Here is a 14,449-nt window from a genome sequence, read left to right on the forward strand (position 1 = left end):
AACAAAAATCATTTTACCACAAAGACATTTGCACTAGAATGTTTACTGCGGCTCAATTCATAATGACCAAGTTGGGGAAGCAACCTAAGTGCCTATCAACCCATGAATGAATCAACAAACTTGGTATATTTTAAGGAGACTTTACTTCTTTTACAGTTACCTGGATGGAGGTGAAATACATTCTTCTTAGTAAAGTATCAGAAGAATGGAAAGATGAATATCCAATGTACTCCATACTAATATGAAATCAATATATAAACAATGACATTTTCCTAAGAACAACGAAAGACTATTACAGTCCAGTTCAGAGGTAGAGGGAAGCGGGCGGGGGTGGGAGAGGGCGTATGGCAGAGGAGGGAGGGCAGGAGGTGGGATCTCTCTAATGTGCACATTGGAGGGTGTATAACACACGGCCTGGGGGAGGGGCTCTTCTACAAATGGAACTTTACCCTGGAAGTGAGAACACTGTAACCTAAATATCATACCCTCATATTAACTTGAATAAAGTTAAAAAAATAATAAATTAACAAGAATACAGTCAACAAGACATCCCACCCATCTCTGAAATTGGTGAGGGTTTTATAAATACCACTGTTGTGACCTGTGGGCACGACGCCAAGACTCGGGAAGAGCCAGTGTCCAGATACGGGAAGTGGGATCAGCTGATGTGCACCGTGTCAGCACGGGAGGAAGCTGCCGCTTTTCTTCAGTTTTGCTTCTTTAGTGATTGTAGAAAAGTCTGGTAAAACCAAACTGTGTTTGCACAGAGATGACGATTTCACAGGAAGCACAGGGAGAGGGCAAGGGCAGAGGAAACATTCAGACAATCTTGTAGAGACTCATCTTCCACCTGTGACACGAGGAAGGGGAAGGCAGGTGGCAGGTTAATTATAGGGTCCGGTTCCTTCAGGAAGGGGCCACATTTAGAAACTTGAACAAGTCAATGTTGGATTAGGCCAAAGAGAATCCTAAATTGGACAAACAAATAAGCCTGTCACCAGGAAACTCCAAAACAGCCAGGATGACATGACAAGTGCTCAGAGTGACCCTGGAGGGGTATAAAGGGCCCCAGCACAGGAGCTTCCACACCTGCCCCTCCCTCCACACCTGCTCCTCTCACCTGCTCCACCCTCAATCCCAGAACCATGGGCTGCTGTGGCTGTTCCGGAGGCTATGGCTCCAGCTGTGGGGGCGGCGGCTCCAGCTGCTGTGTCCCTGTCTGTTGCTGCAAGCCTGTGTGCTGCTGTGTGCCAGCCTGTTCCTGCTCCAGCTGTGGCCAGGGGGGATGTGGGTCCAGTGGGGGCTGCAAGGGCAGCTGTGGGTCCTGTGGGGGCTCTAAGGGTGGCTGTGGGTCCTGTGGGGGCTGCAAGGGCAGTTGTGGGTCCTGTGGAGGCTCTAAGGGGGGCTGTGGGTCCTGTGGGGGCTCTAAGGGGGGTTGTGGTTCCTGTGGAGGCTCTAAAGGGGGCTGTGGGTCCTGTGGTGGATCTAAGGGGGACTGTGGGTCCTGTGGAGGCTGTGGCTCCAGCTGTGGGGGCTGTGGGTCTAACTGCTGTGTCCCCGTATGCTGCTGTGTGCCAGCCTGCTCCTGCTCCAGCTGTGGCCAGGGGAGTTGTGGGTCCTGTGGGGGCTCTAAGGGTGGCTGCGGGTCATGTGGGGGCTGCAAGGGCAGCTGTGGGTCCTGTGGTGGCTCTAAGGGGGGTTGTGGTTCCTGTGGGGGCTCTAAGGGCGGCTGTGGGTCCTGTGGAGGCTGTAGCTCCAGTTGTGGGGGCGGCAGCTCTAGCTGCTGTGTCCCTGTGTGCTGCTGCAAGCCCATGTGCTGCTGTGTGCCAGGCTGCTCCAGCTCCAGCTGTGGACAGGGGGGCTGTGGGTCCTGTGGCTGCTCCCAGTCCAGCTGCTGCAAACCCTGCTGCTCCCAGTCCAGCTGCTGCAAACCCTGCTGCTCCCAGGCCAGCTGCTGCAAACCCTGCTGCTCCCAGGCCAGCTGCTGCAAACCCTGCTGCTCCCAGGCCAGCTGCTGTAATCCTTGCTGCTCCCAGTCCAGCTGCTGTAATCCTTGTTGCTCTCAGTCCAGCTGCTGCAAACCCTGCTGCTCCCAGTCCAGCTGCTGTAAACCCATTTGCTGCCAGTGCAAGATCTGAGGCTCTGCCCACAGACCTCCTCTGGGTCCTGCAGACCTGGCCTCCCCAGGAGTGACTGCAGCTGTGTCCTGAAGTCCTCAGCATGATTCTGAGTCTGTCCTCTGCCCTGTGACAACCTGGTGTCCCCACTCAGAGCTCACCCCAGTCACTGAGGCCAGGAGGCTTCCAGCATCTAGAACCCTCCGTCCATCCTGCCCAGTCCTCTTTCTTTCCTTATCTCCCACTCCACCTTGCTCGGGGCTGGGAGACCCACATCTCCTGCCCTCCCCAGGTAGCTTTCTGGAGGTGCCCTGAGCCTGGATTCCTCTGGCTGGGGACCCTGGCTGGCCCCTCTCCCCACCCTGCCACCCCGGCTCCTCCCTCCCTCCATGGTGTCCCTGCTCTGAGCCTCCTGAACTCGATTGTCTGTGGATTTGTCCAGAGGACATGGAGTCATCAGAGTCCCCTGAGGCCCTCCCCTGAGGAGAGGGGGGTGTCCAACCCTCGCTCCCTCTTGGGCAGGGCACAGCCTCTCTGCCTCAGGCTCTGAGCCTTCTTCCTGCCCTAGTCCATCTGTCTTCTAAATAAACACACTCTGTCCTTCCATGAGTTTGCTTCGTGATTCTTTCCAACACTTTCACACACTTGGAGCTATGCCTTGGGAATCCTCTGCCCCTCCAGGGCTGCCGGTCATAAACCACAGGGGAGTCTCACCACCCTGGAGGTAGAAGTCTGACCTCGGGGTGCCTCGGGGTAGGTTCCTTTCGAGGCCTCTCCTCTTGGCTTGTACACGGGGTCTTCTCCTGTGTCCTCAGCTGGTGATCCCTCCGTGCACGGCTGTGTCCTAATCTCCTGTTCTCGTGAGGTCACCTTTCACATTGGGATTGGTCCCCTTCTCTGTTAGGTCCCCATCTTAGCTAACTACGTCTATAAAGGCCTGCTCAACATGAGGTATACTGTGAGGTCACACTCTGAGGTCGCCCTGTGAGGTCAGAGTGTGAGATCACTCTGTGAGGTCACCCATGAGATCACACTCAGAGCTCACCCTGTGAGGTCACACTGTGAGGTTATACTCTGAGGTCACTCAGTGAGGTCACACTCTGAGGTTACCCTGTGAGGTCGCACTCTTGGATCACTCTGTGAGGTCACATGCTGAGGTCACACTGTGAGGTGGGGGTTAGGACCCCAACATGCAAATGGGGGAAATTGAGCCCATGGCATTGACCTTGGCTCCGGGCATCACCGTCTCCTGTCTTCCAGAATTCCACACCTGGAGGCACCTTTGACATCTCCCCATCAGTCTCCCAGGTCCCAGGTCACCACAGCCCACCGCACCCTCTGCCCTCTGACCTCTCCTGGGTGCCTCCTCTGTCAGCCTCTGTCCCAGGTCCCTCAACTGTCCCCTGTGTGTTGTGCCAGTGGACTTGGGCTGCCAGGACAGGAAGCCACAGACGGGGTGGCTGGAACATTAGACATTTATTCCCCCAAGTTCTGGAGGCTGTAGAGTCGGGATCGGGGCCTGTCCTGCCAGACTCCTGCCCACGTCCCACCTACCTCGCATGCACACGGCCCCTCCTGGCTGGGCCCTACTGCAGAGCCCCCACCTTCTCTACAAGGCTGCCTCTCCTCAGGGGACCTGCCCAGAAGAGTGGGCCTCACCCTACGGCCTCCCGTGAGTTCCCTCCTCTCCTCCTCAGAGCCCCTACCTTCAAGGTCACTGTCCCTTGCAGAGAGGCTTCAGCCTGAGGATTTGGGAGACACAAACATTCCCTCCCCACCATGCGGCCCGGGGCCTCCCAAGCATCATGGCCTCGTTGGTGCAGACAGATTCGTTCCATCGCCTCGTCCCTGGGAGTCTTAACTCTCTCCAGCACCAACCCAAAGTGCAAAGTCCACCTAACGTCATCTACGTCAGAGACGGGTGAGATTCAAGGTGGGATTCCCCCTGAGGCACATGGTTCCCCAGCCGTGAGCCTGTAAATCACCTTGGGGCTTCCCAAGTGCACCATGGGACACAGGCAGGACAGACGCCCCAGCCCAGACGGAGAGACCAGAGGGAAGGACGGACTTGTGCCTGGCAAGGTCAAAGTCCAGCAAGGCCAGTTCCAGGGGGTTTCGGGTTCGAGAATAGTCCTCTGTGGTTGGGGCTCTGCCCTCCAGACCCGGGGAGCGGGCAGCATGAATCCCACGGTCGTCTGCAGTCCCCGTTCCCGCCAGCTGCCTGTGAGGGACCACCTCTGACACCAAGGAGCAAGCAGACTTCCTCGTGGGCCCCTGGTGGGCAGGGTGGCCCTAACAATCTCTGAAGTGACTCTGGGGTCCTTCTTGCCTTCCCTAAACAACATAGCCTGTTGTGGCTGAAGGGCCCGCAGTCCTGCCGTGCGAGTGTGCGACCAGGATCTCTGACGGCCGCCTCCGTGCCCTTCTGTCCCTCTGTCTCCTGTGGTTCAAGTTAATAGAGACGTGGAGGGCGGGATGCGTCTGAACACCAGCAACTGCTGAGTTGGCTGCACAAGGCCGTGAGCTGAGCCCAGGATCTCTTTTTCCAACCAGGGCTGTCCAGCCACAGTCATAGCACGTGCTCTTCTGTGGGTGACACGGACAGACCGAGAATTCCCAGAACCCTTCATTTCTCCTTGTTTTTGCTTCGAGATTGCTCCTTCACTCCCTCTCTGCCCTCTCTCCTCTCACCGAGCTGTGGGGTGCCGAGCTCCTTAGTGCTGTTCAGACTCAGCACGTCCAGTCCCAGCTCGAAGGCTCCACATTGCCCAGGACCCGGGACCTGCTGGCCACGTGCTTTGCCAGCACAGGGTCCCTTTCCCTCCACCCCCAGATCAGGATCCTCTTCTCTGTCCTATGTGACCCAGCGAGACCTCACGCGGCCACGAATGTACCCACTGCCCCTGAGTGTAGTCCTGCTGAGACAGGTTGTCCCCAGGCTCCTGTATGTCCAAGCCCTCACTGAACCACCATTCAGTCAGCATTTCTGGACCTGCCCTGCACAGCAGTCCCCAGCACCGTGTCCCCAGCACTGTCCCATCTCTACCATCACTCAGCAGCAGAGAGGCTAAGGCATTTCAGGGGTTTGCCATAGAAGCACCCCACTTCTCAACAGCACAATGTGAGTTACTCTGTTCTGGTTACAACACAGAGGTGCACAGGCTGGACGGTCACCAACACACACGCGTCCCCACCCTCGCGGAGGCTGGAAACCAGGGTGATGCTGGCGGGTGTCCCGTGGAGTCCATGCCTGGCTCCTGGGTGGACTCCTCCTCAGAGGCCCTGGCACAAGGGCGGGCAGTGCTAGTGCTTTGGGGCTTTCCTTCTTCTTATGAAGACCTGGGTCTCTTCAATAGGGCTCATCCTTACTCCTCATCTCCTGTAACTTTTGTCACCCTGCAGCCTGTCTCCACATTTGGTCACCTTGGGGGTTAAGCACTCAACATACAAATTTGGGGGTCACAGATTTTAGTTATAGCATCTCCTTCTCACCTCATGCCCCGTCTTCTTCTCATACCCCACCAGTCTCCCTGTCCCCGACACAGGCGGGGAATGGCGGGCATTTCCACGCCCGGCACCCTGCTGCACACCTGGGGACGAGGCTCTTCCCCCCTTCCCTGACCATGTCTCACTCAGCTCTCCTGCTCCGGTTTCAGCTGGCACCTTCCTCCTCCAGGAGCTCCTCCTGATCCTTGGTAGGGGTGTCTCCAACCTCTGGGGCAGACTCAGACTCCAGACATGTTATTTCCACCTTGGAGTCATCTTGGAAACGGCACCTGAGAACGAGTCTAGTGTCAAGGGCTCATCGATACTGTGGAATCTGGGACCACAGCAGCTGGGGGCCGACCTGTGAGGGGCGGGTGTGGGGGGCAGACGTGGCTCCGATGAGGACAGATGGCCCCAGGCAGCTCACAGACTCCCCTGGGAATGGTACCCCATGCGCCCACACTCAGCCGGACTCTGGGTTGAGCGTGGGCAGATGGAAGGTGACTAGAGTCCCCAGACGCAGGGACTTGACTGGCAGGGCCGGGGACCACTAGCGTAGGGGACACCCTCAGATGGGGCAGGAGGGCCTGGTGCGGCGGGGAGGAAAAAGTTGTACTTAGCAACATGAACATTTCAGAAAGTTCTTCTGAGTTTCTGTTTCAATAATAAGGTAGATAGCATTCACAGCCCAGACCCCCAAAGAATTTAATTATAAAATAACTTTTTTCTGAGACAGAGTCTCACATTGTCACCCTTAGTAGAGGCCTCACAGCTCACAGCAACCTCAAACTCCTGGGCTCAAGTGATTCTCTTGCCTCCGCCTTGCGAGTAGCTGGGATTACAGGTGCCCACCACAGCACCCGGCTATATTTAGAGACAGGGTCTGGCTCTTACTCAGGCCAGTCTCAAACTCCTGAGCTCAAGCAATCTGTCTGCCTTGGCCTCCCAGAGTGTTGGCATTACAGGCATGAGCCACCATGCCTGGCCTCTGAAAGTGCTGTTGAAAGTGCTGTGTTTTAGAAAGTCATATTTAGAAGTCACTGTGCTGGTCAGAACATGGAGAAGCCTCAGAGGAATGAGCAAGGGGTGCCGGACCCACTGGGATGAAAGATGGCAGCGTCCTCCAAGCGGGACGAGGGACTGGACAGACCCCTCTGCAATGGGGACTGCAGGACACGCTGCAACCTGCCTTGGTCCAGGTTGGAGGCCAAATTCACCCCCCACGTGTGTCCTCGGCAGCTGGTCTGTCCAGCATTCACAGCTGAGTCTGCACCCGCTCCGGGCTCTCAAACACTTCAATGAGATTCTCCGTGAAGTCAGCCAGGTTGGGGTGTCCTAGGTGAGACAAAACACAGCATCCTCTCCCTGCTAAAGAAGCCCCCTTCAACAGGGTCAAGGATTCCCACAGATGAAACGCCAAGCAACACAAGTCCACGCTCAAAAATCACGACCCGCACACGGACGCCATGAGACGGCTGGCGGAAGAACCACACCGAGTCAGCTGAGCAAAGGCGCTGGGCATGGAAATTATCAAGCACGGGATACAAGTAAGTACTTCACATGACTCGAGAAAGAAGCAGATTGAAATGTGCGTAAGAACAGAATGTAAACGCAGCATTCCAAACAGCAATACAGAACTCTACAAACAAAATACATGACAATTAGATTTCACAACTCGGTGAGTATGTTCAGTCAGATAAAAGGAGAACTAATGGGTTGGAAAGTAGATGATGGTAAATTGTGCATAATTCCATATTTAAACACAAGCAAATGGGACCTTCGTGAAGGTGCTGCAGGGAGGCGAGAGGATGCCAGGAGAAAGTTGAACACCCTCATCAGTACAACTCCTGAAGGAGGTAAGGAAAACGAGAGGAGAGAAGTCACATTCAGAGAAAATGTGGGAGAATTGTCTAGAATACACCCCAATGCTCATACTTGGATTAATGAATCCAAAACAGAAAAAAAATTAGCAATCCATATCTCAGCTCAGCAGAGTAACCTGAGGAAAACCCTCCAGTGCATTGAACAGAGGTGGCGTCTGTCCGGGCTGGGCCCCGCTGCAGGTGCTGTGGACATGGCAGGCAGAAACCCCCAGACCCACCCAGGGAGCTGACACACGGGCGTGGAGAGTGACAGTGAGCCGAGTGGGATGCTGGACTGTCCAGTGAGCCCCAGGGAACAAATAGAACGGGTGCGAGGGGCAAGCGCCACAGGGAGTTCAGACGGGGTAGGGGACTCTCACTGGGCCGGTTCTTGGGGCACAGACATGAAGGACCTGGAGACTGAGCTGTGGCTCCCCCCAGAAGTTCCCAGGCAGCCAGTGCAAAGACCCCAAGGCGCACACTCGTCCCCAGCCTTGATGGAGAATCCGGCCCTTCCCACCCCGTGGGGGGACACGCTGAAACGTGTCCCTCAGCTGCTGTTGCCGGAGACAGTGAGGTCAGCCAAGTCGTGGGAGTTTGAGCCGTGCAGTTGGCAGGCTGAACTCGCTGGGCGTATAGACTGCCGTACCCGCTAATGAGGGGCGGCTACGAGGCCTGTTTAATGCCCACTGGGACTGTTGCTGAGAATGGCCCACCGATGGCGGGAAAGAAACGCCACCCTGCTCGTATTCTCCAGCTGCTCAATAGTTTTCTAATGTCACTAATGGAAAGATCTCTGGGATCGCCCCTCCTACTGCAAATAAAGACCACACTGCTCAGTGACGCACAGACCACAGGGGCAGTGACGGGACGGATAATGTGTGGACAGATTTCCTATCAATAGCCACCGGACACAGCCCAGGAGCCTGGATCAGAGGGGGGTTTACTGCATTGGACGTCCCGTGCAAATGCAGAGAAAGGGGTCCCTCCTCAGGAGGTGAGAAAAGTAGGAGAGTAGGTCCCTCCCACAGTCAGGGCAAGAAAACGGATCAGTGAAGCCCATCACGGGCCCATGAGGCAGACAAACCTAGAGAGGGCCCCGTTCCCCGCGGGAGGACACTGTGGCTGCCTTATCCAGACAGAGTGGGACGTCACGGGTGCCGTCCACAGACCCCGAACCAGTAGAGTTCACGGCAAACCTCGGGCCTCTCCATGCCTCCTCTGCCTGCTTTCCCAGCCTGGCGGGACCACGTGGCCAGGTGGCATCAAAGTCCCCCCAGGAACGTGTGTCTCGGCCTCCCTGAGACAGAGAGACTGGGCTCATGGCCCTGGCTGCTGATCTGGGGAGCGGCACGTCTCTGGAACCTAGAAGACCCTGGGCCCTGCCCCACATGTGTGCCGGTGTTTCCTCCCCCTCTCTCCGTTACATCTGCTGTCTTCTTGGCTCTGAGACAAGCGCTGTCCCCTCTGCCTCCCACACAGAGCTCTTCTGACCCGGATGTGCCAGTTTCTCTGTCAGCAACCCAGGTTCCCGTCTCCTGCCCTCAGCCCTTGGACACCATTCCGGTACGCTGGGACCCAGGCCAGCTCCACAAGGTCTGCTTGGGACGAATCTCAGCTCCTTCTTGTTCAGATCCTAGTCCCTCGAGACTGTCCAGACTTTGGGGGTCATCATGAGTCCAGACCCACCGCATTTCTGATCCATTGCCCACAAGTCCCCAGGGTTCCCACCTTGGCATTGGGAATTTGCTGGAATGCCTCCTGGAACTCAGGGAAGACGTGACTTATGTTTCTGGGCTCAGGACAAAGGACAGTGCACAGGGCACAGATGAGCAGGAATGGCTGGCACCCGGCCAGGGCCACAAGCTCCCTGATGCCAAAGCCCTGTCCCTGGGGCCGGGCTCCCCTGCCGTCAACAACCTGCAGGCTCCTCAGGTCTCACTGTGACAGTTCTGGCCCCAGGGTGAGGGGAAGTGGACAGTGCCCAGGCTGAGTGCCTCTTCCTGGTGACTGGCCCCCCAAGGGAGCCAGGTGCGCTGGGCTCTTCCCTGCATCAGCGCCAACTCAGTGTCAGCAAAGTGCACAACTATAGGCCCTCCCATCACCAGGGAGTTCAGGTGTCCAGGGTCCCTGAGCGCCGAACCTGAGCACTTGCTTCTGCCACAGGATGACCTCAGTCAGCTCACTGGGCTCTCCCTGAGTCCCTCAGTCACTGGCCCCACAACTGCAGGAGGAGGAGCTGACCAGGGAAGAGGGGAGACCGCGGAGCTCTCAGCACATTCCAGGAGACCCAGGGCAGATGGGTTAAAGCTGCAGAGTCCCCCAGCTGCGGGGCCCTGAGACCTGGACCCAGCACCCAGCATGTGACATGTGAGCACTGGCCAGAGAACAGAGACGATCACCCCAGTCACCCTGCCAGGGCCATGGGCACCTATGCTGATGGGGACAGAAAGGCGATACCACCCCTGGGCCCCACCCCAAGAGTCCCCCAGAGTATGCTCCAGGTGGGAGTGGATGAGGCCCTGGGGGCACGCAGACCCCAAAGCACCTGCAGGAGCCACCAGCCAGCAGAGCAGGTCCTCCCGCAGGCACAGAAGGAGGAGTCTCCCTCAGCCCCGGTCCTACTGTGAGGGACGGTGCGTGGGGACGGCGCGTGGGGAACCCGGCTGAATGGAGCTGGCAGCAGGTCACTGAGAGCTTCTGCATAAATGGCTGCCTCCGGCAGGCAGAACAGCCACAGCTGGGTGAGGGGGGCCTCTGTAAAGCAGTTCAGGGTGTGCTGTGTCCCTCAGAGGGCCTGGCTTTGACGGAGACAAAGGCCACGGGCTGGAGGCCCTGGGAGGGGTGGGCGGGTCATTTGCTGAGAACTGTCCATAGCTGGAAGGAAGTGTCACAGAGCCAGAAGGACAGGGAGTCTTCTTTGTGGCCCTATCAATGTCCAGGCCGTGGGGCAGAGACAGCATCTAGTCCTGCTCATTACTTGGTGAAGTTTAACCCCCGTGTGAGAGACTAATGAGTGTGTGGGTGGGACCCGCAGGAGTAGCTGCCCAAGCAGGGGGAACCAGATGCAGAGGCCCAAGCAGGGCAGTGCGGAAGGTCCCCGCAGACACCGGGTGGCCCCGTGGGTGGCCGCGGCAACCCCTCTAGGCACACCCTGCTGGCAGTGCCCCAGTGGTCCTAGTGGGGAGAACCGTCTTGGATTGTGGGCCCAGAACTGACCCCCACGGGACGGTGCCTGGACTTGTCTCCCTCTGGGAGGCTGTCATGGGCATTTGCTGTCTGTCCCCTGAAGGAGGCGAACACCCAGTGATGACCTGCCAGATCCTCATGGATGCTGGGGGGCAATTAAGTCAAGGTTGATGAAGGGCCAGTTTGAGCCTGTGCAGACAGGAGCTTCAAAGGCAAGGAGGAGCAGCAGAGGAGGTGGAAGGGGGCCCCGCGAACGTCACCTGTAGCCCTGAGCAGCCTCTTGGGCCTCCTCCATCCTGGCAGTGCCCCTCGTCCTGGTGGCCCCGGCTCTTACACCCGGGGGAGGCTTTCTGCTTGGAGCTCGTCCACCCAGAAGGCAGGTGAGGGGTGAGGTGGATAAGGCCCCTAAATCTGCCTGGGACCACTCGGTCAACTTTACCCCCCAAATGCCGTCTGTGGACACCCCGTGACAGCCTGGGCTTGTCCTGTCTCCCCAAAAAACTGGTCCAGGTTAGTTCACGGGGAGGTGCTGGGATAAAGCTCTAGGGCCTGGGGCAGGTGTGGTGTGATCAGGAGGAGGGCTACAGTCATGGCAGTGAGGGCCACACAGCCTGGAGCCAGCTGGTCCTATGGGGTTAGGAGTCCTGTGACGAGTCCTCTCCCAGCCTGGCCTTGCAGGGCACCCAAGGCCCTGTAAACCTCCCAAGTCTCTGTGACCAGCCGGTGTCTGTCCCGTTACCCATCCACCTCACAGACAGTGACTGTGGAGGGCACAGCCTGGACCTGAAACACTCTTCTCAGTGGACTGACCTGGTCCTGCCGGGCACTGTCCACTCAGGGAGATCCCGGTAGGGCTGGGCCAGTGACGGAAGACTGGCTCCTCCCCACATCCAGGTCCCTGGGTCTGGGAATGTAACCTCTTTGGAAAAGGTCCTTGCAGAGGGAATGATGTTCCCGATGTTGAGAGGAGGGTGCCCAGACGGGAGATGGGCTCTGAGGGAGTCACAGATGTCCTGGGCAGAGGGATGCAGAGGAGAAATGGCAGTGCAGAGGAGGAGACACGTGGAGACCTGGAGAATCCTAGTGAGAATGGAGGGGGAGCCTGGAGGGGATGGGCCCCAAGGGACGTGGGAGGAGGCAGGAGGGGTCCTCAGTGAGACTTTGGAGTGAGCGGGGCCTGCCCACACCTTGACTTTGGACTTAGTCCTACACAGTCCTGAATGAGGACGCCTCTCGTCTATGCCCATGTTTCTGGTCATTTGTCATCGTATCCCCAGGACAAGGATACAGTGTCACCCTGCCTGGCAGCGTTGGAAGACGTGCCAGCCTCCCCTGAGGCTCCCCAACCCCACAGTGCACACAGTGACCCAGGGTATCCCCCAGTGAGCAGGCACATGCTCAGCCACACGCTCCGTGAGGCCTGTGAGGGGCTCGGTGCCTCCAGCTGCCCAGAGGGTCCGCCAGGAGGGGACCTGAGCACCGGGGGTTCCCACTCTGCTTCTGGCCCAGCTGCCCTGGTCCAGGCCCAGGTCTCCACTCACTCTCCAGTGACATTCCCCAAGGGTCGGAAGTCCTGTTGGCACAGGGACAGGGCTGGTCCGGCAGGTGCCGGGGCCCCGTCGGTCTCTTCCAGGTCACGTGCATGTGGCATGAGCTCCAAAGGGTAATGACAGACACACAGCTCAGAAGTAAAAGTGCAAAACACAACAGAGCAGATGTGACTGTTTTCAGTTTAGAAAAAACAACGATATTTCCTCAGGGAAAAGTGCAAACAGGAACCAGGAAGTGGCCGTATGCCCAGCGTCACCCTGACCCTGGAGGGGTATAAAGGGCCCCGGCACAGGAGCCTCCACACCTGCCCCTCCCTCCACACCTGCTCCTCTCACCTGCTCCACCCTCAACCCCAGAGCCATGGGCTGCTGTGGCTGTTCCGGAGGCTGTGGCTCCAGCGGTGGGGGCGGCGGCTCCAGCTGCTGCGTCCCCGTCCGTTGCTGCAAGCCCGTGTGCTGCTGTGTGCCAGCCTGCTCCTGCTCCAGCTGTGGCCAGGGGGGCTGCGGGTCCAGTGGGGGCTGCAAGGGCAGCTGTGGGTCCTGTGGGGACTCTAAGGGGGGCTGTGGGTCCTGTGGGGGCTGCAAGGGAAGCTGTGGTTCCTGTGGGGGCTCTAAGGGTGGCTGTGGGTCCTGCGGAGGCTCTAAGGGTGGCTGTGGATCCTGTGGAGGCTGTAGCTCCAGCTGTGGGGGCTGCGGCTCTAGCTGCTGTGTCCCCATCTGTTGCTGCAAGCCCATGTGCTGCTGTGTGCCAGCCTGCTCCAGCTCCAGCTGTGGCCAGGGGGGCTGTGGGTCCTGTGGTTGCTCCCAGTCCAGCTGCTGCAAACCCTTCTGCTCGCAGTCCAGCTGCTGCAAACCCTGCTGCTCCCAGTCCAGCTGCTGCAAACCCTGCTGCTCCCAATCCAGCTGCTGCAATCCCTGCTGCTCCCAGTCCAGCTGCTGCAATCCCTGCTGCTCCCAGTCCAGCTGCTGCAAACCCTCCTGCTCCCAGTCCAGCTGCTGTGTCCCTATTTGTTGCCAGTGCAAGATCTGAGGCTTGGCCTCATGTCTCAGAAGGCCCTGCAGACCTGTCATCCCCCATGAGGCCATGCTCAGTGCCTAGACCCTGTTGCAGAGTTCTTGGCCTGCACTGCTCTAAAATGTTACAGTCCCCATCTTCAAACCACAAATAGCTCCATGGTGCCTGCCCTGTCCTCACCCTAGAAATGTACCTGCTGAATGTCCCTTCCTATATCTTCATGGCGATTTTTGCTGGGCTGTGTACTCCCCTGTCCATGACAGCCCTCACACCCACTAACCAGGGCCAAGGTGACCCTGCCCTCCAGCCCTCCAGCCCTCCACCCCCCATGTCCTCCACCACCTCCTGTCCTCACCCCTCCTGCCCTATACCCCCTCCTGTCTGACTCCAGCCCTCCTGCCTGTCCATCTCCTCCTGATCAACACCCCGCCCTGCCCTCCACCCTCTCCTGTCTTCACCCCTCCTGCTCTCCACCCCTCCAGCCCTATACCCCCTCCTGTCTGGGCAGCTCTCCTGCCTGTCCACCCCTTCCTGCCCTCCACCCCCCACTAGCATGGAAGCTGCATCCACAGACTGGGAAGGGCGGGCTTGGGGAGCCCAGGACCAGTGCCCATCCCCCACAGCCACCCCGCCAACCCGAGAGATCTCGCTCTCCCTATCCTCAGGAGCTGCCACCTGTCTCCTGGGCCCCTTCCCCAAACATTCTCTTTGTTACCCAGCACCTGCTGAAACCCAGCGGTCCTCTGTGACCCTCTGAATAAACACCCCTCAACCCTCTGCCTGCTGTGCTTCTTCCCTTCCTGCCTCTGCCCCTGAGCAGGTGGCCCCCCGAGAACCCACCCATGTTTCAGCATCTGCTGATCCTCCAGCGGGTGGTGGGCACCCGTCACACTAGAGTTCAGACCTGGCATCCCCTGTGTGTTCCCCCAAATACACAGTGGTGAGGGCTTGTTGTGGGAAGAGTCTGGACCCACCTGAGCACAGCTTCTCTCCTCCAAAGAGGCCCCTGTGTCCCATGAAGGAGCACAGTGTCCACCTGGGCCAGCACCCTGAGAACAAGAGCCCAGTCTCACAGTGGTGCTGGAAACTGTCCCATCTCACAGCCCAGGCAGCCCTTTGTAGGCCCCAGGAATGGACCCCTGTCTCAGGGTGACCCTGGGGGGCTAAGGAGGGGCTGGAACTTCTCTGCTTGGTGAAGTGTCACTGTGGCCTCATGTGTCACTGTGGCCA

At 58.3% G+C, this 14,449-nt stretch overlaps 1 protein-coding gene across 1 annotated transcript; it reads left to right on the forward strand.

The window, feature by feature from the left end:
* The first annotated feature begins 1,145 nt into the window (after positions 1–1,145).
* LOC128564607 (keratin-associated protein 5-1-like) lies at positions 1,146–2,138 on the forward strand. Its single transcript, XM_053560086.1, has one exon. The coding sequence runs from the start codon at positions 1,146–1,148 to the stop codon at positions 2,136–2,138; it is 993 nt and encodes a 330-aa protein (XP_053416061.1).
* The last annotated feature ends 12,311 nt before the right edge of the window (positions 2,139–14,449 follow it).

The sequence above is a fragment of the Nycticebus coucang genome, chromosome 14 (assembly GCF_027406575.1).
Source record: "Nycticebus coucang isolate mNycCou1 chromosome 14, mNycCou1.pri, whole genome shotgun sequence".
Lineage (NCBI taxonomy): Eukaryota > Metazoa > Chordata > Mammalia > Primates > Lorisidae > Nycticebus > Nycticebus coucang.